This window comes from Larus michahellis, chromosome W, assembly GCF_964199755.1.
Source record: "Larus michahellis chromosome W, bLarMic1.1, whole genome shotgun sequence".
NCBI classification, from domain to species: Eukaryota; Metazoa; Chordata; class Aves; order Charadriiformes; family Laridae; genus Larus; species Larus michahellis.
Window position 1 is genome coordinate 18,891,463 of NC_133929.1, and position 27,734 is coordinate 18,919,196.

Here is a 27,734-nt window from a genome sequence, read left to right on the forward strand (position 1 = left end):
CTCTCTGAAATTGACAGCATGTTGTGTGGAAAACTGTTCATTCTTGGAGTGATGGGACCTATGTTTATAGTTAATGCCGGGGAGTGGTGTGCAGAGAGGCTCTTGCTTATAGTTGTTGCTGTGGCAACCAGGGTCAGCTGACTTGGTTGTTTGCCTTGTTGGGGGGGCATGGAGGGGTCCCACCTGCAGGGAGGAGCGGACAGGACAGGTGACCCAAAACTGACCAACAGGTATTCCATCCCATCTGTCATGCTCAGTATAAAAGCTGAGGGATCAAAGGGTCAGCCCTCTTTCTTCAATGGCCAATGTCCAAGGAGGACCCTGTCTATTCGTCTGACTTTGATCTCGATCCGTGCGTTCCTGACTCCACATCAGGAATCCAGTTTCCATCCATCACTGAGTCCAGTCTGGGACTTCCCCAGGGCCTGCCTAGGAACTTGATATGGTTTTGTATATATTGTATCTATTTCATTATTTCCTTTTTATTTTATTATTAATATTTTATTAAAGTAGTTTAGTTCTTTCTAAACTCATAAATCTCTTTATCTCTCTCCTTCCTCTCCTTGGAGTGAGAGGTGGGGAAGAGCATCTGTCATCTCATCATTGGTCAATCTGTCCCAAACCATGACAAGATGGGATTTCCTGTGTTCCAGCTTGTGCCCATTGCCCCTTGTCCTGTTGCTGGGCACCACTGAAAAGAGTCTGGCCCCATCCTCCCGACACCCTCCCTTTAGATATTTATAAGCATTGATGAGATCCCCTCTCAGTCTTCTCCATGCTAAACAGACCCAGGTCTCTCAGCCTTTCTTCATAAGAGAGGTGCTCCATTCCCTTGATCATCTTCATAGCCCTCCCCAAGTTGGAGAAGTTTGTGAAGGACTGTCTCCCATGGATGGGACCCCATGCTGGAGATGGAGAAGAGTGTGAGGAGGAAGGAGAGGCAGAGACAACGCATAATGAACTGACCACAACCCCCATTCCTTGTCCCCCTGCGCTGCTCAGGAGGAGGAGGTAGAAAAGTTGGGAGTGAAGTTGAGCCTGCGAAGAAGCGAGGGTTGGGAGGACGGTTTTTTTTAATTTGTTCTTATTTCTCATTATCCAACTCTGTTTGACTGCCAATAAATTAAATTAATTTCCCCAAGTCAAGTCTGTTTTGCCTGTGACAGTAATTGCTGAGTGATCTCCCTGTCCTTATCTTGACACATGAGCATTTCACCATATTTTTCTCCCCCTGTCCTGCTGAGCGGCTTGGTGGGCAGTTGGCAGTCAGTCAAGGACAACCCACCACAATGGCTGGGCCCAGAGGGTGGTGATCACTGGCAAAAAGTCTAGTGACTAGCAGTGTACTCCAGGGGTCAATACTGAGTCCAGTCCTGTTTAACATCTTCATTAATGATCTGGATGATGAGGCAGAACGTACCCTCAGCAACTTTGCAGGAAGCACCAAAACTGGGAGGAGTGGCTGATACTCCAGAGGGTTGTGCTGCTTCCAGAAAAGGGACCTGGGCGTCCTCACAGACAGCAAGTTGAACATGAGCCAGCAGTGTGCCCTTGCAGCAAAGGCGGCCAATGGTATCCTTGGCTGCATTGGGCAAAGCATTGCCAACAGTTGGAGAGACATGATCCTTCCCGTCTGCTCAGCACTGGTGAGGCCACACCTGGTATACTGTGTCCAGTTCTGGGCTCCCCAGTACAAGAGAGACATAGACATACTGGAGAGAGTCCAGCAAAGGGCAATGAAGATGATTAAGGGACTGGAGCATCTCTCCTATGAGGAAAGGCTGAGAGAGCTGGCACTGTTTAGCCTGGTGAAGAGAAGGCTCAGTGGGAATCTCATGAATGTATATGAATACCTGAAGGGAAGATGCAAAGAAGATGGAGCCAGGCTCTTTTCAGTGGTGTTCAGTGAAAGCAGAAGAGGCAATGGTCACAACCTGAAACACAGGAGGTTCCATCTGAACATCAGGAAACACTTTTTCAGTGTGAGAGTGACTGAGCACTGGAGCAAGTTTCCCAGGGAGGTGGTGTACTCTCCCTCCTTGGAGATATTTAAAAGCTGTCTGGACAGTCCTGGTCAACTGACTCTAGGTGGTCCTGCTTGAACAGGGGTGGGTTGGACAAGATGACCTCCAGAAGTCCCTTCCAACCTCAACCATTCTGTGATTTTGTGATTCTGTGAATTCAATTATTTAAACATCCTGGCATTTCCTTTCCATAAACCATCTAGCAGCAGTATGTCAAAAGCAAACCAGCCTTCCATTTGGAAGTCTGAGCTGTACAGCTCCAGTTGAAAGGCAGGGCTGTTACCTACATAGGTGACACAAGTCCCTACCTGTGCATTTCTTCTCTTCTATTCCAGTACAAAGGTGCTTTATATCTCTTGATCTGCCTGTTGTCTCCAAGCTACTTTCTCAGCTGGGAGATGGGACTGTTAGCAACAGTCATCTGTAGTTTATGTTTACTATTTTTTTTTCTAATAGGAACAGAGAAGTAGCACTCCCATAGCTCATGTCGACCACAACTGGGACTCAGCAACTAGCAGCACCACCTTTGACTTAGCTCAATGATTGTTGCCACTCAACCGAAATTCATGTCTGAAATCTCAGACCCTGAATTCAGGCCCATGTCAAACACTGAACACAAGCATACCTCTACCAGGTCTTTGGATATATTCACGTTTGTGGTGGGTTAGCCTTGGCTAACAGTGAAACTCCCACACAGCCACTCCCCCCCTCCCCCTCAGTGGGTCAGGTGGAGAAAACAGGAAGAACAGGAGCAAGAAAGCTCATGGGTCAAGATAATGACAGGAGATTGCTTACCAGTTGCCATTGTGGGCAAGACAGAATCAACTTGGGTAAAATTAAGTTAATTTATCACCAATTAAAATAAAAATGTAATTTCTAATTTGGGTAGCAGGAAACAAAACCACAAATATTAAAACACCCTCCCTCCTTTCCCAGAATCATCTTCATGCCTTCATTCCAGACTCCTCCCTGCCTTGTTATTGCCACAGGTTACATGCAGTCCCTTCAGTGAGGCAATGAGCAGCTCAAGGAGCCAGGTGGGAGGGTGTTATGGTCAGTACATAACAGTATCTCTCTGCCACTCCTTCCTTCTCACACTCTGTTCCGGCATGGGTTCTCCACAGGCTGTGGTTCCTTCATAAATGTCCTGGTTTGAGGGCCCAAACCACAACAACAAAATATCCAACTGCTCCAGCATGGTCTGTTCCACAAGCTGCTATGTGAATACCTGTTCTGGCACCATGGAGAAACTCCTCCCCCTCCTTCTTCTCTGACCTTGGTGTTTGTACTGCTGGTTCTCACTCTTTTTTCCCCCTTCCTCCTCTGCATGTCTGGTGTTTTTTGCCCCGTCTTAAGTATGTTTTCACAGAGGCACCACCAACTTCGTTGATTGGCTCAGCTTTGGCTTGCATGGGGTCCATTGTGGAACCAGCTGTGTCCGGCACAAGGCAGCCCCTTATCCACTACCAAAACCTTGCTACATATACCCAACACAATGTGACATAAGTAGGAAAGTTTCATGACCTTTCAAATTAGGAAAGAATGAAGAAAAGTGATCTGTAGCATAAATTCAGCCTGCACTGTTTGTCAAGAAGTCAAGAACTAGAAGTGTCTATCCAATTAGATGTCATTGATGGGGGGGGGGTAAAATTGATACAACTGAACAGAAAAAGCTAACACAGCTGACAGCTGATTCTAAAGGACAAAAGATAAATAACATTTCCCAATTTAAATAATCAGAAGGCAGAAGGAAACATTTGTGATTCTTAGATCCTCTTTGCCCTGAATGTCTTCTTATAAGAGAATTATTGCACAGCTGTTAAAACATTTTTTTTAGTTTTTAAATAAAATTAGAAACATTAATGAAACTGAAAAATAAGAAAGATTGCTCCTAATGATTCAAACTATAGTATTAAGTTCTTTATCTCATGTTAAAAGATGCTAGAGTTCTGAATACTGTAAGATAAATTTTATACAAATATATACCAAATTTCTCAAATATATACTAAGCATGCTTCATAACTGTGGCAAAAGTCTTAGTTCGGAAATACAGAGTGTTTAAAAAAAATGCAATGCAGCTTAATGCATGCTTTTGTTTGTTTGTTTGTTTGTTTTTCTTACACGTGGCTTTTTCATCCTCTCCCCCAACCTCCAAACCCTAACTTCTGAGGTCTAGTTGTGCCCTTCTCCTCCCTCCACTTAAGCCATAAACAACAGTGGGGGTTGTGATGGCTGCACCCAACTTATGCTAGACTTTGGGGGATGGATGGCAACATAGTAGCCAAAGGCTGTCTGGAACAGGGGCCTAGATGTCTCACTGCTATGCAAATATGACTATAGGTCAATTATCTTACTCTATAAATAGTGGACAGTCCAGGGCCTGTTGAGCTCTCCTGAACGACAGCCAGCTGCACACCAGGATCTCCCCTTGGGTAGGGACGCTGCTCAAGGTTACTCCTCAAGATTAAGAGATTCCTTGCCACAACAGATCCTCGGTAAGTGACTAATAGCATGCTAAACTTTGAAATCTTAGCTAAGTGATATAAAGGATTGATTGTGTGCATATAAACCTTTAGTCACAAACCATTGACCAAGTCTGGAACTAGTATTGGATCCAGACACACCTAGACTCCTCTCTGAGAAGGAGTTTAGAAAGCAAGGGGGTCCTTACTGAACCTCATGACTCAATGGGAGGGTCTCCCTGACAGTTTGTCTGACCCTGACCTCTATGCAGTAAATAACTAAGTGTACCTTGCCAACAAATCTTGTTAAACCACTGTCGCATTTACTATCAAACTTTGTTAAATTGTTTTATATCAATAAATATATTACTGCTTCTCTCATACAAGTGAAGCACATCACTCTATCTGTGACACTAGTACATACATGAGAATCTTGATTTGCATAAAAGTAAACAAGCAAATATATGAATATTTTCAATCTTTCCCCCCATACACATTTCAGGGGAAAGTCTGACCAAACTGTATCCTAAAAACTGCAAAATAAGGATATCAACAGAAATAAAAAGTAAAAGTAAAGATTTCTGCATACTAGAGAACAGAAAAATTGTATTAAAAATGCTAGAATAAGAAATAATGGTGGTTTATATATATATTTAAACTTTTTTTAAAAATTACTATTATGATAAGCATATTCCAATGTGATAAAAATATTATGAAAACATCTACTCTTGCTTTTAAAATGTCTAGTTTTCCATCAAAAAATTTTAAGTCAAAAACTTCAGAGTTGGCAGTTTTTACACAAAACATTACATAATAACAGTTGGTTCATGAGTCCCCATTTTTTTCAATTAAAATTTCTAATTTTTCTGTTGGATAAACACCTCTTTTCTAAAAAGTGTATTGGCATATCTGATTTTGCACAGAAAAGAGACAGTACTAACTTTTTACCTTGTAAATATCACATGATCTAGCTCCCTGCTCTCCGCATTTCATCTATTTAGAATGCCTGAGATTCAGAAATTTATTTTACTGAAATCTTTGCACACCTCAACTGATTTAGGGGATGAACAAAGATCTTCAAAATTACTTTATATAGATACTGTTGGGATGGAATAAATAAAGCAGGTCCACACTATTTTCATTAGTATCCAGTGAAAGGACAAAAGGCAATGGGTACAAACTGAAATATAGGAAATTCCACTTAAACATAAGAAAATGCGCTTTTTTTTTTTTTTTACTCTAGGGATGATTGAACACTGAAACAGTTTGGCCAGGAAGGTTGTGGAGTCTCCATCTTCAGAGATATTCAAAACCCATGGTCTTTGGCAACCTGCTCTAGTTGATACTGCTTTGAGCTGGGAGGGTTGGACTAGACAATCTCCAGAGGTGCCTTCCAACCAAATGACATTTCCTGTTTTTCAATTTATGCCCATTGCCCATTGTCCTGTCACTGGGCACTGCTGAGAAGATTCTGGCTCCATCTTCAATACACCCTCCCATCAGGTATTTATACACATTGATAAGATCTTTATGTTGTAGGAGTACTGATCTCTATCTCAGCCACAGCCATGCCTGCGGCTCGTATGGATCCCATTGATCTGGACCCCAACCCATGGATTGGCTTTCTGGTTTGACCTTGAACCTGCCTCATCACCACAAATTTGTCTGATGATCTGGACTCTTGGTTGAATCTGACTACCATCTCCAAGTCTGCCCTGCTCACCTCACTTGTAAACTGCGGGACTGGGCCCAGGCTGGTGAGGCCCCTGCTGTGTGTATCATGGTGCTCGACTCCCAACTCCCCATCCCTTAGGGAGAAGCCAGCCCTCAGTGCTTCCTGACAGGAAGACAGTGTTGAAAGCCTTGCTAAAGTCAATATAGACAATATCCATTGCTCTCCCCTCATCCAGTGAGCCAGTTACCTCATTGTAGAAGGTTATTGGATTGGTCAAGCATGATTTCTCTTTTGTAAATCCATGCTGACAACTCCCAATCATCTTGTCCTTCATAGGTGGGCTTTGGATTTCCTAACACCATCCCTGAACACTCAGACAGTCTCTCTGTATTCCTCCTGGGTTCCCTGACCCTGCTTCCACCTCTTGCATACTTTCTTTTTATGTTTGAGCTTTGTCAGGAGCTCCTTGTTCATCCATGCAGGGCTACTGCCACCTTTGCTTGACTTCCCGGATGTCGGGATGGACCATTCTTTAGCTTTGAGGAGGTGATCCTTGAAAAATCAACCAGCTCTTTTGGACCCCTTTGCCCTGTAGTACTGTCTCCCATGGGATTATTCCAAGCAGAGTCTAGAAAAGGCCCAAGTCTTCTCTCCTCAAGTCCAGGGTTTTGATACATCGGTTCTTGCCAGGAGGAGGAAATCAACACAAAGCTGAACCTAATCACAAGCTCTTCTATCATTTTATATATGGGCTGCTTAAAGTAATGAAAATGAACAACAGAATTTGAAATTCAAAGCTCCTATTACTTTTTTTTTCCAGTTTGTGGGAAAATAACCCAAGACTGCCAAGAAGTGTCTGTTCAGAAGAATTGCATCATATTTTACTTTTATTACAACTTTTTTTAAATTTATGAGGTTTTAGGCATGTGCACTCTCATGTCTGCTGATATCAGACTCCAGTGATATCAACTGCAGATCTGACAAACTTTTATTTTTCACAAGAGAAGTTAAACAATTTTCATTAGAGGTTCAACTTTGACACATAATTGAGGACAGGTAATTCTCCGAGAGCTAGAAATATGAAAAAGTAGTTTCATTTAACACCATACCTCTGTTTCTGCTGCATGGGTTGCTGTCTCATAGCCATATATTGCATGTCCTCTTGTAGCCGATTAAGGGGAGAATCTGGTTTGACACGAATCCCATAATAATGGTATTTGGAGTTCCCCCTTTATGAAAGAAAAAAATAACATTAGTTTTATGCATATACATCATACTCGCTTCACAATTTGCCTTGACTGGAAAACAGTACATAAAAGTTAGACTTGACTTTCCTCTCACTCTAGTATAAAGCTGATATAACTCCACCAGCTTCTGGAAATCAGTTCACTTAAACTATGTTTTCCAGCACTTTACTGTTGGACTTCATTTAAATAGAATAAGGAAAGTAAAAACCAAATAAATGACTTATGCAGTCATGGTGAATAAAACAATTCCATAAATGGGGTATGCTTTTGAGTGAGTGAGGGTCTGTGTATGTTTCACTAGTCAACTTCAGTCCTGATCAGCTGGAGAGGAAGAACAGAATTGGGCTACCTGCGTTCATGTTTACGTGAGTGCTATTGGTGTCTATGTGGGTGCTGGTAAAGGCATTGCGCTGTGTTAGCTTGTGTGGTTAGCTGTGTTAGTGTCGTGTGTGTTTATCTGCATCTTTAGGACACATGTTCAGTCTCACTACTAGCTGGACCTGCAAATGGGAACAGCAGTAGCTGCATCCATTGGACTGAGATAGAAGATCTGGGTCTTAAGAGTACACAGAATCTGGCTATAGCAGACCAGGAGTCCCCTGGGTCCTGAAGTCCACTGGATTTGGCAACTCCCTTAACAGTAAGGTTTTACATATTTATTATTTGCTTGTTTGCTTGCTTGTTTTTATCATACAAGCTTCACATTCACAATTATTATTGACATTTTCTATTATACTTTAAGATTTTATTAATGCAAACCTGGTTCCCAGTCTTCTGGTCCGCAATCCCATGAAGATTGACCGTATGAGTTTTCCAAAGGAGGCAGCATTGACTGGATCTAACTTGTGCTCCTGACAATGACGTAAGTAATGGTTGTAAAGAGTACTTCTGGGGAGACTCACTCCTTCTGCAGTTTCATAGTTGTCTAAAAGCCATTGGAGCTATATCAAATATGAAAGAGTGAACATATGTAAATTCAGTATTACTCCATTTAAAAAAATCTTAATCATACAACACAGACCTCTGATAATTTTTAGACCACTCTTAAGGCCTGTTTAATACAGTGACTTTGTTCTTCAAGCAAATATAATCTCTTTAAATCTCTTTCAATGCTAGATATGACATGCTGCCTTAGTATCTTTTAGAATTACAAGGAAATAACAAAACTCATTGCACTTGTGTCCTCAGATAGCTCCACTTCTAAAAAAATATTTCAGATTCAGTACCATACATTAACATTTTATGAAGTTATTTATGCTTTGGAGACAAATCGTTGGAACTCTAAGGAAATAAAATAATTGATGTAATTTATATTAATTGCAGGAAAAAACTAAAAGGAGTAAGTTAAAACATTTTTAATTCTGGAATGTTATACTATTTCTCTTCGACTGAAATTAAAAAAATATAAATAAAAAAAACCCAGTTTATTTTCTTCCAAATACAAAGAAGAAACTGTCAAATATAAGGTAACAAGCAATCTAGATGACATGAAAAATAACTGTTACATCTATAAAATATTATGGGCCCAATCCCTTTCTGTTGTAGCCTGTTTGCCTTTGACTTCAAAGAGGAACAGAATTAGTATTTTTTTTTTTTCCGTGTAATGTAACATAGACTTTTGATGAGCAATTTTGGAAGCATGTAGGGAAATAGTTTCTAATACATCATTGTACCTTGGCATAGAACAAATATTAACTGACATACACAAAAAACCCAAGTAAAACGGTCACTTTAATGACATTTAACAGTATAGGAGAACAACAGAATAAAATGGAAATATTTTTATAGTGGTCATATGTAAATTCTGTGGTTTCAGTTTTTTGGGGATGCTAACATTTTACCTTGCTTATACCCCCATACCCCCATGGTTTCATATCCTTGGAATTTCCCTTTAATTTCAGCTTGAATAATTCCCAAATTTTGTTTTCTGCTTGCATTTACTACTTAATTACTTAAGAATTACTTACTTCTTATACCAAAACAAATCAGCATGAACATCCAAATTTTCCAGGTTCACAAAGCTTACCAAAACTCTGGTCTTAGTTTGAGCATCCAATAAATCCCCACGCCATGGATTTGTTTTTGGCATTTGGAACAAAATTTTATACCAATATGCTTTAGCCTCATGCAGTTGTATAATCCATTTCAATTTAGTCCACCAAAGCAATTCATTTAAAGAACATGAATATCAATATTTTAATGTCCATTACTCATGAAATATGTTTTTACTCTGACCCTTCTTTATTGCAGAACTACTAGTAAAATTTAGATTATAATGAATATATTGGACATACAGTTCTGTTTAAGTCACTTGTGAGCAATTTACCAAGCACAATACATGAAAAATGCAAAAAAAAAAAAAATTAGGAAAAGATTTACTTCAGACCTTTCAAAGACTAATTTCATATTTACTTTCTTACAGAAAACATCTCCAGAACTATCATGCTTAAGTTTCTAAACAAGAGCTCTACGTAAAGATGCAGGAAAAGCAAGATCTAACTGGTTCCAAGATAGATGCAGATAATGTTGCACTTTAAATAAACATAACAACATAAAAATCCTTATATCAAGTTGTAGATATAAACACATTATTTAAAAAGTCTTAATATTCACAAATGTATTTTATCTTGAGCATTTACAATTCTGAAATAAAGCCTAGGAAAATATTATTGTAAACTTTTACCTTTACTTGAGTGTATTAATAAAACCATTTCCCTAATCACCTAAGTATATCTTAATTATATCGTTCAACCTTTCCACTTAATCTATATTAATTAGATTATGGAATATGAGCTATTTCTGTTTTAACTCACAAAGAAAAAATGATTGACAAACAAACAAAATTATTTCCCAATTAACTTATAAATACAGCATTAGACTTTTTTACAGATGAATTATTATTTATTATGATTCATTTAAGTGCATTTTACTAATGACCTGTATTTGACAGATATTCTTTCAACCACAGCTTGGCATTAGCCAACAATGGAAAGTAAAACCCAAGATAAGTATAAAATAAGGATTTTTGCTCAAGGGTGAAGATATTTCAGTTCTAGTGACTCTAGCATGAGCAGATGTAATTGAAAGGTCAGTTCCCATGGAAGCTGCCCTCTTATGCAGAAGGTTTTTTCCTGAGATGAAAGGATGCTTCTTGCCTCTCCAGCTTTTTGAACATGGATTTGTAATCTAAAAGCTGGCAGATCTCTTTGTGTTATCTGTCTATTTGTGTAAGGGATAATAGAGGATGGTCCACGTGAGACACGATGGAAAATTACCAGTGGAACCTAGCCCAGTACACATGCTGAGAAAAAAGGGAACTCAGTATTGTTGTTGCTCAACTATGTGCACAACCATGAGAACCTGACCTTCAAAAAAGGCAACAGTGTGGTCACATATCAGGAAGCCATTGTTAGCAAAGCTGGATCATGAGTCTGGTGGGGCTTGCTGCATGCACTGGCCACGCGTGCAACGACTCTAGCCTGTACTTTTCCACTCAATCTGGTGCAGGATATACGGGGGCGGGGTGGAGAGAGAGAGAGAGAGACATGAGCGCACTTTGAAGCTACAGGGGACACCCGGAAGGCGCTGTGCCCACCTCCCTTCACCGTACCGATGTGGCTCCTCAACATCCTGTTGCTCGGCGGTGCTGCTACGATCTCTGGGTTGGTAAGACTCTCCTAAGTAACATTTGGGACATTTGGGAACTGCTTAGCAAGGCTTTACAATAAAGCTGAGTTAACTATTTTTCTTTGTGTGAGCTCTTGTTTGTACGTTGGAATCTCTCTAAAAAGAACCTGTTACACTGTTATGGTTTGAGAAAAATCCATAACAATTTATTGTTGTTTAGACAATTATTCTATCACCTGATGACCCCTCCCCACCTGGAAAGGGGAATCGGGGAAAGCAAGGAAACACGAGGGTTGAAATATAAATAGATTTAATAGGATAAGACTAAATAATTAACAATAATACTAAAGAACCAATATTGATCCCAATACCAATATAAAATATACAAGGATTATACTCAGCCAATTATATCAGTAGGAAGCTGTGCACTCCCAGCAGTGGACAACAAATGTCAGACACTGTGAGCACTATGGCTTCAGGAGGAAGGGAAGGCCTCAGGGGCCCATCACCGGGGCAAGGAGTTCTCTGGACCGCTGACATCAAGGGAGAGAAACCACGCAGCAAACTTTTTAATTTATATTGAATGTGACATTCATAGCATGAAATAATCCTGTTGTCCAGCTTGGGTCAAGTGCCCGGGTCTCGCTCCTCCTCATCCCCGCACCTGGCAAGGCTCGAAAACACTGAGACCTCGAACAGGTCTTTATAGCCTAGCTGGCTATAAAGTAAATATTTTCACAAATTCAGACACTAGTCTTCTAAAAGTATAGTTTTCCCCTGCATTAGAAGAGAAATTAGTCCTTTGTCACTCAAACCAGGACAGTTAGAAACTTAGTTAAAGGGATTAAAACCTGATTTTGTTCCCTTTTTGCCCGCCTGTATCTGGGGAATGAAGCATTTAGAAACATAAAGAAGGTATGATCTTTCAACAACTTTGTGCTGACCTCAGACCCCTGGTCCTTTTCCTTGCAGTTGAACATCCCTTATGAATGGAAAGTGAATTGGACTAGAATATCTAATGAGGGATAAGAGGAGGTGTCTTGTTCGAGGTAATCTCTAGCCTAAAACTGTTGCCAAGTTTTAAAAGAAGTTTGGCTTCCAGCCTTGACTGTGTCCCTTTAAGGAATATTGGTGTCAGTCTTATTACTTAAAGGTCCTGCGACTTAACTTTATAGCTAAATGCTCTGCTAAACAGACTCCAGTATTTCCACCATGGAGACATAATTATTAGGTGTAAAATAATTGCAGAATTACACTTCTGAGCATTGCAGAAAGAAATCAGGAAAGAAAATTACAATCTAACTGTAGTTTAGCTGCAGAGCTAGAATAGCAAAAGCATTGAAAGTGAGAGAGACAATGGGATGTACAATAAAAGAAGGCATATAATTAGCCACATTAAATGGGAAAAACACAAAAGCAATGGAAAACCATTTGTACATTTAAAACCACTTATTCCCCCTGTAGACAGTTTTTAAATAAGTCTTCCTTCTCCTTCTTTAATTATTACAGTATTATCCAAAGAGTTTATGCTGGTAAATTACACTACTAAAATGAGTTCACTCAATATACAGCACAAAACTGGAAAAATATTTCAGATTATATTTCAATTAGTGCATAAATACAATATAATATAATACAGTCTCCTCAGAAAACAAGGATGGTCCAATCCAATGAGTAGAAAAGCAAGCATAGAATTAGTAGAAAGGCAAGCATAGAATTATAGAATCCAAACCTAAATTCTGTGACCACCAGGGATTTTCAAGAACAGATTACTATTTATCTGCAAATTAGCTTTATAAGAATTCAGATACCCAAATACCCAAGCATAAGCCTTAATAAAATCTGCCACTATATGTATTTCTCATCAAAGAGAATACACCAATTATCTACAGATATTCTGGACTGGCAATTATCAGAAACTTCTAGTTCATAGTCAGAGTTATTGTCACAATTTCTGGGACTTTCTTTTCTTTTAGAAAACAAGTAGCTTTATTCTATTCCTGTCCAACATGATTCTTCCACTACATTGTGTTGCCCTTGTTCTTGTGGGGGACTTCAACTTCCCAGATGTCTGCTGGAAATATAACACAGCAGAGAGGGAACAGTCCCGGAGGTTCCTGGAGTGTGTGGAAGACAACTTCCTAACACAGCTGGTGAAGGAACCAACTAGGGGAAGTGCCCTACTGGACCTACTGTTTGTTAACAGAGAAGGTCTTGTGGGGGATATAATGATTGGAGGTTGTCTTGGGCAGAGTGACCATGAAATGACAGAATTTTTGATTCTTGGTGAAGCAAGGCGGGGAGCCAGCAGAACTGCCACCTTAGATTTCTGAAGGGAAAACTTTGGCCTGCTTAGGAGCGTGGTTGAGAGTGTCCCTGGGGGACAGTCCTGAAGGGCAAAGGTGCCCAGGAAGGCTGGTCTTACTTCAAGGAGGAACTCTTAAAAGCTCAGGAGAAGGCCATCCCCAAGTCCCAAAAAACGAGCAGACAGGGAAGAAGACCAGCCTGGCTAAATAGAGAGCTTTGGATGGACCTCAGGAAAAAAAAGAAAGTTTATGATCTTTGGAAAAGGGGGTTGGTTACTTATGAAAAATACCAAGATGTAGTGAAGCTATGCAGGGCGAAAATTAGAAGGGCCAAAGCTCAATCTGAACTCATCTTGGCCACCACAGTTAAAGACAATAAGAAGAGTTTCTTTCAGTATATCAATAGAAAAAGGAAGACTAGGGAAAATGTAGGCCCACTAACGAATGAGACGGGTGCCCTAGTGGTGGAAGACACAGAGAAGGCAGAGCTACTGAATGCCTTCTTTTCTTCGGTCTTCACTGCTAAAGCTGCCTCTCACGAATCCCATACCCTGGAGGCAAGGGGGAAGGTCTGGAGAGAGGAAGAGTTTTCCCCAGTAGAGGAAGATCAGGTTAGAGACCACTTGGCCAAACTGGACATTCATAAGTCCATGGGCCCTGATGGGATGCACCCGCGAGTGCTGAGAGAGCTGGCAGATGTTATTGCTGGGCCACTCTCCATCATCTTTGAAAGGTCATGGAGGACAGGAGAGGTGCCTGAGGACTGGAGGAAGGCCAATATCACTCCAGTCTTCAAAAAGGGCAGGAAGGAGGACCCAGGGAACTACAGACCGGTTAGTCTCACTTCCGCCCCTGGGAAGGTAATGGAGCGACTCGTTCTGGATGTCATATCCAAGCACGTTCAGGAGCAGAAAGTTATTGGAAGTGGTCAACATGGATTTACCAAGGGTAAATCATGCTTGACCAATCTCATAGCCTTCTATGATGTTATAACTGGTTGGCTAGATGAGGGCAGAGCAGCAGATGTCATCTACCTTGACTTCAGCAAGGCTTTTGACACTGTCTCTCATAACATCCTCCTTAGGAAAGTGAAGAAGTGTGGACTAGTCGAGGGGACAGTGAGGTGGATTGAGAGCTGGCTGTGTGATAGAACTCAGAGGGTTGTGATTAAAGGAGCAGGGTCGAGTTGGAGGCCTGTAACCAGTGGTGTCCCCCAGGGGTCAATACTTGGACCAGTATTGTTTAACGTATTCATCAACGACCTGGACAAGGGGACAGAGTGTATCCTCAGCAAGTTCACTGATGATACCAAACTGGATGGGGTGGCTGACACCCCAGAGGGCCGTGCTGCCATCCAGCGTGACCTGGACAGGCTGGAGAGCTGGGCAGAGAAGAACCTAATGAGGTTCAACAAGGACAAGTGTAGGGTCCTGCACCTGGGGAGCAAGAATGTCAGGCACCAGTACAGGTTAGGGGTGGACCTGCTGGAAAGCAGCTCTGAAGAAAAGGATCTGGGGGTCTTGGTAGACAGTAAATTATCCATGAGCCAGCAATGTGCCCTTGTTGCCAAGAAGGCCAACAGAATTCTGGGCTGCATAGGGAAGACTGTGGCCAGTAGGTCGAAGGAGGTCATTCTCCCCCTCTACTCTGCACTGGTGAGGCCACAACTGGAATACTGCATCCAGTTTTGGGCTCCCCAGTTCAAGAGAGACAGGGAACTACTGGAGAGAGTCCAGCGTAGGGCAACTAAGATGATTGAGGGACTGGAGCATCTCCCTTATGAGGAAAGGCCGAGAGAGCTGGGACTCTTTAGCCTGGAGAAGAGAAGGCTGAGGGGGGACCATATATTAATATTTACAAGTATCTAAAGGGTGGGTTGAAGGAGGATGGTGCCAGACTCTTTTCAGTGGTTCCCAGTAACAGGATGAAGGGTAACGTGCACAAGTTGGAACATAGGAAGTTACGAACAAATATGAGGAAAAACTTCTTTACGGTGAAGGTGACAGAGCATTGGAACAGGCTGCCCAGGGAGGTTGTGGAGTCCCCTTCTCTGGAGACTTTCAAGACCCGCCTGGATGCAGTCCTGAGTAATGTGCTCTCTAGGCAATCCTGCTTTGGCAGGGGAGTTGGACTAGATGATCTCTAGAGGTCCCTTCCAGCTCTGAAAAATTCCGTGATTCCATGTGTCAAGTGACATTTAGTTCCATTGCAGACTTTGATGTGATAATATCAGGCATAAGCCAAGAGCAAGTGATGAGCAAGAGAGGTGAATGCTCTCCCATGTTAGGAACTACTTATATATTATTCAGTACTGGAAAATTCTGGCTGATCATAATTGTCTGCTTGTTCTGACATCTCTATGAAGTTAATATAAAGCAACAGGTAACAACTGAATTTTAATTCAAAGTTATAATTCACAACTAGATATTCATGGAAGTTGTATTTTTCAAAAGCTGTTAATTATTCATGACTGATTCACACAAGACAGTTTGAATTTTAGAGCTTTGAATTCTTCTGGCTAATTCTTATGCCACTTTCTGCATCCCTGTACATTGGCGAAGTGGTTTTCCATTTGTGCACAATGCATACATACTGTACAGTGGATCTGACAGATTTCATTCTCCCCTCAGTAGGATTTCATGTTGGCAACTAAAAGAGTGTTTGTAGGAGTAATAACATCTGTTTTAAATTTGAAAAATAAATTAAATACATTAGGAAATCAATCAATGAAAGAATTAAAAAAGAGAACAGATTTAACAGCTTGTTGATCTAATTTGATATTCAGGCAAGCCTCCAGGGTGCCTTCTCTATTTTTAGGCAGAAATTAAGCTCCCAAGACCTAATGAACTATTCAGATGTGCCACTGCTAATGGATACTTGACTACAGAGGTACTTCAAATGTAAGAATGTTTCCATTTTTTACTGTAAAGCTTTCTAAGCACCTCACAAAGGTTTCCATATTTCAGAAAGGAAGAGACAGTTAATGTCTCATAAACTGCAAGGGAATGCAGGCAACTGTTTGACAGCTCTAATACACATTGAACCACAAGAGCGATAGGTTTTATTAATCTGAAAAAAACTATTAAACTGGATTTTAATAGTCACACACATTGTTTCATCGTAATTAAGAGGCAACTTTTAAGATCAATGGAATATGAGCTAAAGCTGCAGTGGTTTTATGTTCTTTGGCAGCAGTGCAAAATTTTTCATCTCTAGTATTGTGTTTACAAAGGTCACTAAAAATGCTAAACTTCATGACCTTTAAAAACTCAGACCTTTGCCAAACAGTAAGAGATGTTCAGTGACCAATCTTTTCTGGGAAAGGGAGTCTAGATGGGATTATCTAGCACCCTGTCCAATCACATCTTGAAAACCTCCAGCAATGGGGATTCTACCATGTCCCTGGGGAGGTTGTTCCAGTGATTGATTGTTCTCACTGTAAAAAATTTCTTTCTTATGTTGAGATAAAACTTCTCCCAGTGCCACTTTTACCCATTGCACCTTGTCTTCTCCATGTGGCTCCTTGTGAAGAGAGAGCCTCCATCCTCTTTGCGCCTGCCCTTTAAGTACTGGAATACTGTGATGAGGTTCCCCGAGCCATCTCTTCTCCAGGAAGAAAAGATCTAACTCCTTCAGTCTTTCCTCATAGGGCAGGTTCTCCAGTCCTTTGATCATCTTTGTGGCCCTCCTTTGGGCCCTCTACAGTCTGTGTGTGTCTTTCTTGAATTGTGGAGACCAGAACTGGACACAGTATTGCAGGTGCAGCCTGACAAGGGCTGAGTAGAGTGGGATGATCATGTCTATCTCTGTGAGTAAAGCCACTGCGGATGCAGTCCAGGAACTGATTTGCCTTTGTTGCTGCAGTGGCACATTGCTGATTCATGTTCAGCTTGCTGTCCAGCAGCACCCCCAGATCCCTTTCAGCAAGGCTACTCCCCACCCACACAGATCCTAGCCTATAGTGGACTCTTCAGTTATGTCATCCCAGGTGCAGGAATTTACATGTCTTTTAAATTTCAAACTGGCAGTCTCTCTTCCCACACTAGTGGGTACTAGTGATTACTGTGTTTGCTGTTATAGCTTTTCCTTGTAACAATTGTTACTTTCTCATCCCCTTTTTATAAGCTAATCAAATAGTATTTTTACTGTAGTAATTCTCAATGAAAAAAAGAAGTCTTTCTTACAACTGTCTGATATTAGAAATATAAGCCTTTTTATAAAAGCATATGAGTATCTGATTAGTATGTAAGAAAATATACTTTAATATTACAAAAAAAATGTTTTAATACAGATTTTTTTTCTTGCTTCAGTGGAAAATACTATTAGGTCAAACTATTCAATCAGACAGAAAAGGTCAAATTTAAGAGGATACAGTATGCCAAAAATTAAAAGGTTAAGATCTCATCATACTAAGATCAACTTACTATATAATGCAACCATAGACTCTCCCATCTTAACATGATATTATAACATGATACATAATTCTGAATCTTACTCCACTGTTTGACAACACCTTGTCTACAGCAGTACTACAGGACTGAAGCCCTGCCTCCTGCTGCTCGTTCCAGCTACTACACTACCCTGTTGCTTCACTGAGAAAAGTTTTTGTGGCCTGTTCAACAAACCAATCCTTTAAAATCATAAATTAAGAGGGTTTTTTTTATATATGTGTGTGTATATATATAAAGAAACACTTCCCTGCTTTGGCAACAGCATAGCACTACAAACAGTTGAGGGGACAAGGCACTGGGGAATATACGTGAATGTATGTCACCAATATTGCCACTGAAGACAATATATCCATGGCCACAGATCCATAGACTGTAAAACCAGAGATCTTGGGTTGAAAATTGAATAGAGGACAATGAAAAAATTGTTAAAACGAACAGGTATTAACTTAGGCAACAAAAGGCCAGCTAAAGGAAGAAGATAGGACTAAAACAATATTTACTGTCCTTATGTGAGTCATAATTCAATAAAAGTTTTAAAAACAGGGAAAATATCCAGTAAGTTTGATTTGGGTTCAATTAATATCTTCCAAAATGACTGAGACTAGGAAAGAACAAGTATTACAGCAAGATGCATGGAGGTAGGTTTTTTTTCACATAATCAACAATAGATCCTACCAGTTCATCCTGGATGTCATCTCTAAGCATGTAGAAGAAAAGAAGGTCATCGGGAGTGGTCAGCATGGATTCACCAAGGGGAAATCATGCTTGACCAATCTGATAGCCTTCTACGATGGCATGACTGGCTGCGTGGATGGGGGGAGAGCAGTCGATGTTGTCTACCTTGACTTCAGCAAGGCTTTTGACACTGTCTCCATAGCATCCTCACAGGTAAGCTGGGGAAGTGTGGGTTAGATGAGCAGACAGTGAGGTGGATTGAGAACTGGCTGAATGGCAGAGCTCAGAGGGTTGCGATCAGTGGCGCAGAGTCTAGTTGGAGGCCTGTAACTAGCGGTGTTCCCCAGGGGTCAGTACTGGGTCCAGTCTTGTTCAACATATTCATCAGCGACCTGGATGAGGGGACAGAGTGTACCCTCAGCAAGTTTGCTGATGACACAAAGCTGGGAGGAGTAGCTGACACACCAGAAGGCTGTGCTGCCATACAGCGAGACCTAGACAGGCTAGAAAGTTGGGCGGAGAGGAACCTAATGAAATTCAACAAGGGCAAGTGTAGGGTGCTGCACCTGGGGAGGAATAACCCCATGCACCAGTACAGGTTGGGGGCTGACGTGCTGCAAAGCAGCTCTGCAGAGAGGGACCTTGGAGTCCTGGTGGACAACAAGTTGACCATGAGCCTGCAGTGTGCCCTTGTGTCCAGGAAGGCTAATGGCGTCCTGGGGTGCATTAAGAAGAGCGTGGCCAGCAGGTCAAGGGAGGTCATCCTCCCCCTCTACTCTGCCCTGGTGAGGCCACATCTGGAGTACTGCATCCAGTTCTGGGCCCCCCAGTTCAAGAAGGACAGGGAACTACTGGAGAGAGTCCAGCAGAGGGCTACAAAGATGATCAAGAGAATGGAGCACCTCTCTTATGAAGAAAGGCTGAGAGACCTAGGTCTGCTTAGCCTGGAGAAGAGATGGCTGAGAGGGGATCTCATCAATGCTTATAAATATCTAAAGGGTGGGTGTCAGGAGGATGGGGCCAGACTCTTTTCAGTGGTGCCCAGCGACAGGACAAGGGGCAATGAGCACAAGCTGGAACACAGGAAATTCCATCTCAACATGAGGAGGAACTTCTTTACTTTGAGGGTAACAGAGCACAGGAACAGGCTGCCCAGAGAGGTTGCGGAGTCTCCTTCTCTGAAGATATTCAAAACCCGCCTGGATGCATTCCTGTCCAGCCTGCTCTAGGTGACCCTGCTCTGGCAGGGGGGTTGGACTAGATGATCTCTAGAGGTCCCTTCCAACCTCTACCATTATGTGATTCTGTAATTTATAAAATTGTTGTAACTTTTTAAATCCTACAGTCAAAGCTGGATTTTTATTTAGATGCCATTCATTTTGTATACTGTGTATATTATAAAACTGTAAACATGACCCCAAAAAACATCAGCCAAGATGGTCCTATAAATGTTTTGTATTGATTTTAAATTCACTGAAACACTGGCTGAAGCTTGAAATTCTGAGCTCATTTGTATTTTAAGACATGCAGTTAGTACAGCAGAGTGAAATTTTAAATTGGACAACAATACATACAGTGTTATGATGAAGAAGTAATGAAACTAAAACAGAATTACAATTTGTGAAGGGATTTGTGAAAGGATTAAAAAAGTCAAAGGAACAGTAGTAATTTAACTCAATTCTTTCCAACTGTTAAACATTTGGGCCTCATTAAACAGTTAATCTTAAACTTTTCACTTAACTCAGGAACCTTATGTCATTCTTCAATTCATGTTCATAATGACTTGGATCATCACCCTGTAATGAGTTATAATCTTTTATTAGCTATCGAACATAGTGGATATGCTCTAGGTGAACCTGCTTTGGTAGGGGGGCTGGACTAGATGATTTCTGAAGGTCCCTTCCAACCCCTACAATTCTGTGATTCTGTGATTTTTCTTTCAGTAGTTTTGAAAATACCTCAAAACAGTTAAGAAACTTCCTAAAAATCAAATGGCACCAACATTTTGAACACTTAACAGCAACCAAGTCAGAACATCTATGGTATAAACTATGGCCATCATGCATTCTCCCTTGTTCTTCAGAGACAGCAAAAGCCTCTAAAACTTAATTTTAATATTCTAAAAGCTTTTCAAGTTATATACGATATTACTTGTTTTCACTGTTACTTAAGCTAATTTATTTTTTTTTATTATTCTTGGTATTTCAAAAGCTTTAAGAGCAGCTGTGAGAAATTCAGAGTTAACCTAGAGGGACTATAGTGCAGTCTAATGAAAACAAAACGATTTAAAAGAAAGGGAGGGGGGGAAAGGAGGAGAAAGGCTCCAGAACCTGTATGGTTATCTAGTAGTACCTTCTTTTCAGAGCCAGAATCGAGCCACCTTTTACATTGGAATAACATGCGTGCAGGCAAGATGGTTTGGAGAAATCTCCTTGGGTATACCTGATTGATTTTATTAAATTAGGGCATCACTGAATGCCTGCAATGGATGGTAAGTCAAGCATCTGCTACCAGCCCAGATGTTATATTTTTCTTAGAACCAGGCAATTTAATCAACAGCCCTATTTAATAGAGGGTACTTAGGGCAAATAGTTCAACAAGTGTATGCCAAGGGGGTGGAATACTGGAATTTCCCCCAAAAGGGGAAAGAAAAAACTAGATATTAGTAAGATAAGAACAAAGGCACGAGATCATTGTTGACAATAAAAATAGCGCTGGCCAGAGGAAATGGTACAAATGATGTCTGCAAGACAAATCTCACTTGAAGAGGTGGAGTCCAAGAGGTGGGTCTTAGAAACCCAAAAGATTGATGCAAATCCTAGAGAATGCCCTCATTCACTTCAGTTCGTTTCTCCCTCTCTTCAATAGGCTGCAACTAGGGAGGCATTGGGGAATATATGTGAATGTATGTCACCAATACTGCCACTGAAGACAATATAGCCATGGCCACAGATCCATAGATTTTAAAACCAGAGATCTTGATGATTCTTGTGATCAGCTTGTCTTATTTTTTAAATAATGTAGGTCAAGAAGTGTTCGTTACCACTAAAATTCACCATTAATTATTTCATCAATCTCATGAAGTATTACTGAACTAGAGCAGGTCTTTCAGAAAGACATCTGATCTATATTTAAAGTGATAAGTATTCACCGTATTCTAGTGTAACCTGTTCCAATGGTAATTATTTTCATTATTAAACATTTTGTACATTATTCCTTGTCTAAATTTTGATGAGTTGCATTTTGAGCTTTACCTGCTACTGAAATATCTCTTTACTATCAGAAAACTTTTTCCTCATGCAGGCGCCTAACCGTAGACAAAGCATCTCTTAACCTTCTCTAGCGTGTAAATAAAATAGGCTTAACTTGAAGACAGATTTTCCAGACAGTGAATCATTTGTCTTGCTCATTTTGAAAACTTCCACCTACTTCTGGGTTCTCTCTCATTCCAATGTATTTTATTTTTAAAAATCTCAAGCTTCCGGTAGGCTTGGGTCCTCAGTCTTTCAAAACGTTCTATGTGAAACAGGCCCCTGCATGCGCGGGAAGTGCCACCTACGTTAATGGCAAGTTATTCACGTGCAGAATCTGTTCTTTCAAGCTTTTAAGTTCAAAGTTAGGGCCAGGAACTTAGACTTTGGTTCTGGAAAAAAATGAGCATGAACTTAAGTTCACCTTTATTCAGAGTAGCATTTAAGCATATATCCCAAATTAAATAGGGATTATCCTGAATAGTGTGTGGTTTGTTTTTTTTTTTTAAATTGTAGCCTTGACATTTTGGGAAAAATTATGAAAACAAATTTAACATTTTAAATTATATTCTACACATATAGAGATGAATTAATTGCATTCCTTACATTTCTAAGGACAAGCAGTCAAGTTACAGGCATATTTACAACCAGAGTGCTAAATGACAAAAATAACCCCACATCCATCTGTTTGAATGTGTGATTCTTTTTAAAAGACTAATTCAATATGGAAAGGCATCATTTATGAAGATGCTTTGATTGATAACTGAAAAAGGTTATCATTCCGACAGCAACTCCAACCAAACCATGTTAAACATATCTGCATTACTAATTACTAATGCATATAATTATCAGTGTACAGGGAAATTACAGCATGATAATTATGGGAATTGTGATTTTAGACTTCTCCATCAGTTCACTCAGTTTGCCACCTAAAATGCTCATTTATTATCTGCCATAGTCATTAATGGTTAAGAAGGGTATAACTTTTCTGTGGATAATAAATTCAAAACTGTGATTATTGTACATGTCGACTAAATCCTACAACGTTCAGTCTTTATGTAATCTTAGTAATTGTTCCTGTTAAAATCTTATTGTCCATTAATATTTTATCAGATGAACATATACATTAATGTCTCAGATGCCTTTATGGTATATATATAGAACAACACCTAACAATCCCAAATTCACTTTGAAAAAATGCCTTCCTAAAAGTCAATGGCAAAGAAATATTACTTTCTTCATGATTCAAGTAATTGACACACAATACTTAAGTTGTTCTGGGGAGGTCAGGACATCAGGAAAAAAAATTCCTCAGAAGTTTAAGCTCTGAGGTACTGAAATTAACATGGACATCCTCCAATTCATTATCTATATTTGTTTGCATTTCTAAACCCCTCTTTACTGACAGTAAAACAGGCTGCTTTTGGTGATATCTTAAAGTTTGAGACATTTGCTGCCTCATGTCCAAAAGAAGTCCCTGTCTCTATCTACACAGGCACCTATTTTTAACTTTATCTGCTTCCTTTTATTTTTATCTGCTATATCTTTAGCACCTTTTAACTTTATCTGCTTCAAAAATGTTGCCATTGTAGGCTTTAAACCAAGTGAAATACTAAAGAAGTTTTCATCAAGTGAAGAAATTCTTCATCATTGTGAAGAAATTACTTATTCATCAAGTGTATATTAGAAAATTTAAATTCAGCACAGCTAATTAAGCCTTGGGTACTAGTGATAACCGTGTTTGCTGTTGTAGCTCTTCCTTGTAACAATTGTTACTTTCTCATCGACAACCTTAAAACAAGGTCTGTATGCATCACTATAATAATCAAGTGTTATATGGTAAATGGATGAGAACTCCAGAGTGCTTTCCACTTATATTTCAAAACAGTGCATTCATACAAATGCTACTGTCCTCTGAAGAGGTACTCATGCCAGAGGGCTGAATTGGACAGACAAACTTGCCTAGAAGCAGAGACTTGAAAATGAAGCATCAGTGACCATATAAAGAGAACTCACAGGTCCAACTTTTACACCCAGAAGAATGTGAAAGATTCTCTTGAAAGTCCTCACAGACTAAGCAACTGTAGTAGAGCTTTTACTAGGTTATATGGAATTTTGCTCAAGAGAATGAAAAAGTAATTGAAAGACAGAAAAAAAAAAACGCAATTGTTTTAAGATTTTGGGGAAAAAAGAAGTTTTGTACATATACACAAACAAAAACATAAAAAGATGTAAAATATGTCTGATATTTTATATATGCCAACTTTAAAAGAACTCAGAAAAGCTTTAAAAGTGTTTGTATTGGACTAGATGCACAAACAGCAGGAGGTAGCTCATATTCAAGGGAGAACAAGAGAGAAAATAATGAATTACTGGAACAGTGCTGGCCACTTCAGTAAGAACACCAGTCATCTAATGAAAATACAGACATTTCTGGGAAGCCACAGACAGAGTTAGACATAGTTGTGGTCTCCGCTACTGTATCACTTTTCATAATGTTTTATTACTGTTTACCTTCCAAAACAAAATACTGTAACTAATATATTTATAATAATTAAAGAGGAGACAGACAAGTTCAAGAAAATAATGGCCTCCAAAATTCACACTTTTCCCAGCTGGAATGTTTAATTAGGCTAAGGACTTCTTTTCTGTCCCTAATCAGATAGGAAAGCTGGGAGAAATGAACGGGGGTCCTAATTATTTTTTTTTGTTTTCTTATGTTTGATGTGAGGGTATTTCAGATGCTATGAGCATCCATTACATTTCATTATAAAATAAGCACATCACAGTTATCTCCAGTAGTCTGCATGTGCACAGGGTATGCATATTGACTGATGAATATAAATCTTTCTTATGATCAGAAAACAACATACGGGGCCAACATATGGAGCAGAAGCATACATAACAGCCACGACTTGGTAAAAATTCAAAATGTTTGGAGTTTATATCAGATGTCTTCCTCCTCCCTAAGTTCTCAAATGCCAGTTCGCTGTCTGTTTTCATCTTCCTTGCTGGATGTTTCAAATGGCTGGTCAAATTATCAATACTACTCTTTCTCTTGGATTCAACCCCTTTTTATAAATCAAGCAGTAGTTTGTATACCTCACCTTTCTCATATGCTTGAGATTCTAAACCACTGAGCTGCCCTGTAGTTGATCTGCCAGATATGGTACAGACTCAAAAATCTCCTCAAAACCTTGTCAAGCTTGCTTAGGATTTCTAGAACAGGCACGCTCCATCGAACTTCTAAAAAAAACACATAGCAAGAGCCATACACTTCAACAAGAGTTAGTCCCATCAGGAAATCAGGACTGAGAAACAAACCAGAAAGTTCAGATAATTATTTTTAAAAATTCAGAAAAAAATATGACAAGACAGAGTTGGCAAGAGATGAACTGCCACTTTTAGAATAAACTGTCTATTTAATTAGGCACACAGGAATCCACTCCTCTAGAAAAGTGCTAACACCATGTCACGGAGAATTAGACTGTTATGATAGCAGTCAGTGGCTAGGCATGTTTGACCTACTTTACACGTTTTCACAGAAAAAAAGAAAAGGAACAGACAGAAATTCACCTCAGGGATTCAGAGGCATCTCAAATACCAAATTTTGAATACCTCAGAAACAAAAAAGTCATTGTGTTCCTTTGGCCAATTTTTAATAATGAGAACAATACACTCAAATGTATTTTAATTCCAACATTTCAACTTGATTTCTGTTATATTTCTCTGCTGAAAATTATTAAATCAATTGCATCAGAGTTTTCCATAAGAGTGTATCGGGTTTACGTGGCAAGGTTTTGGTGGACGTGGGGGGGTGCAGGGGATGGCTTCTGAGAGGAGACACCAGAAGCTGCCCCCATGTCAGGCAGAGCCAGTTCCAGATGGTTCCGGGACAGGCCTGCCATTGGCCAAAGCTGAGCCAATCAGCAACGTTGCTAGTGCCTCTGTGATAACACATTTAAGAAAGGGTAAAAAAAAACGCTGCACAACGGCAGCTAGGAGAGAGGAGTGAGAATTATGTGAGAGAACCAGCCCAGCAGACACCAAGGTCAGTGAAGAAGGAGGGGGAGGAGGTGCTCCAGGCACCAGAGCAGAGATTCCCCTGCAGCCTGGGGTGAAGACCATGGTGGCACAGGTTGTACCCCTGCAGCCCATGGAGGTCCACAGTGGAGCGGATATCCACATTGCAGCCTGTGAAGGACCCCATGCTGGAGCAGGTGGGTGTGCCCTGAAGGAAGCTGCAGCCCGGGGAGAAGAAGGTTTTCTGGAAGGACCTGTGACCTTGTGGGGGACCCACGCTGGAACAGTCCATTCCTTAAGGACCGCACCCCGTGGAAAAGGAAAGACCCATGCTGGAGTAGTTCTTGAAGAACTGCAGCCCGTGAGAAGGACCCACGTTGGCGAAGGTTGTGAAGGACTGTCTCCCATGGGTGGGACCCCACACTGGAGCAGGGGAAGAGTGTGAGGAGGAAGAAGCGGCAGAGACAAAGCGTTATGAACTGACAGCAACCTCCATTCCCTATTGCCTGTGCCGCTCGGGGCGTGGAGGTAAAAGAGTCATGAGCGAAGTCATCAGCACAAGAAGGACATGGACCTGTTGGAGCAGGTCCAGAGGAAGGCCACGAAGATGATCAGAGGGCTGGAGCACCTCTCCTATGAAGACAGGCTGAGAGAGATGGGGTTGTTCAGCCTGGAGAAGAGAAGGCTCCGGGGAGACCTTATAGAGGCCTTCCAGTACCTGAAGGGGGCCTACAAGAAAGCTGGGGAGGGGCTGTTTGCAGGGGTATGTAGCGATAGGACGAGGGGCAATGGTTTTAAACTAGAGCAGGGTAGGTTTAGATTGGACATTAGGAAGAAGTTCTTTACAATGAGGGTGGTGAGGCACTGGAACAGGTTGTCCAGAGAGGTGGTGGAGGCCCCATCCCTGGAGACATTCAAGGCCAGGCTTGATGAGGCTCTGAGCAACCTGATGTAGTTGAAGATGTCCCTGCTTACTGCAGGGGGGTTGGACTAGACGACCTTTAAAGGTCCCTTCCAACCCATCACATTCTATGATTCTATGAAGTTGAGCCTGGGAAGAAGGGAGGGCTGGTGGGAAGTTGTTTTTAGATTTGTTCTTATTTCTCATTATCGTACGCTGTTTAATTGGCAATAAATTAAATTAATTTCCCCAAGTCAAGTCTGTTTTGCCTGTGCAAGTGTGGTGGGCTGACCTTGTCTGGCCTCCAGGTGCCCACCAAGCTGCTTTAACTCTCCCCTTCCATCAACAACACGGGGTGAGAAAAATATGACAAAAAGCTTGTGGGTTGAGATAAGGCCATAGAGATCACTCATCAATTACCGTCACTGGCAAAACAGACTGTTGAGGAGTGGGAGTGAGAGTGGCTTGGTGGGCACCTGGTGGCTAGGCCAACCCACCACAAAGAGTTATTTCAGAAAAAAATTGTTTGTAATTAATACACTAAATATAACATGCTGATAGTTAATATCGGTATGTGATCTACTGAATAAATATATTAAAAGGCAAAACTAGAAAGAAAACACTAGGTGCTACAGGGCTTTTTAAATTTAAGTTTTTTAACACAATTTAATTTAAATGTTTTAACACACCAAAAGCTAATGGCTGAAAGCTAGAGAGAAATAAGCAACATGAGCAGATGAGGCCAGAATGTAAATAGTAAAAGTGTGACTGACCTTAGTCTCATGGGGATTTTCTGGACGTAGATTAGGCATCCACAACCTCTCTGAGAGACTTGTTCCAGTGTCTCACCACTCTCATCGTAAAGAACTTTCTTCCTTATGTCCAATTTAAATCTACTCTCTTAGAGTTTTAAACTGTTATCCCTTGTCCTGTCACTACAGGCCCTAGTAAAAAGTCTCTCTCCCTCTTTCTCATAAGCCCCCTTTAAGTATTGAAAGTCCACAATAAGGTCTCCCCGGAGCCTTCTCTTCTCCAGGCTGAACAACCCCAACTCTCTCAGCCTGTCTTGATAGGAGAGGTGTTCCAGCCCTC

At 40.7% G+C, this 27,734-nt stretch overlaps 1 protein-coding gene across 4 annotated transcripts in view; it reads right to left on the reverse strand.

Annotated features, from left to right (window-relative positions):
* The window catches only part of LOC141735524 (transcription factor RFX3-like), a 231,237-nt gene that overhangs the window by 59,977 nt on the left and 143,526 nt on the right, over positions 1-27,734 (reverse strand). For all 4 annotated transcript variants that reach the window (XR_012584768.1, XM_074568461.1, XM_074568462.1 and 1 more), the window contains exons 6-7: positions 8,168-8,349; positions 7,271-7,390 (exon numbers count right to left, since the gene is read on the reverse strand). Coding sequence is in view for 3 of the 4 variants with exons in the window: in XM_074568461.1 (XP_074424562.1) it covers positions 7,271-7,390; positions 8,168-8,349 (302 nt within the window). In the remaining variant the exon portion in view is untranslated. The remainder of the gene's footprint in view (positions 1-7,270; positions 7,391-8,167; positions 8,350-27,734) is intronic.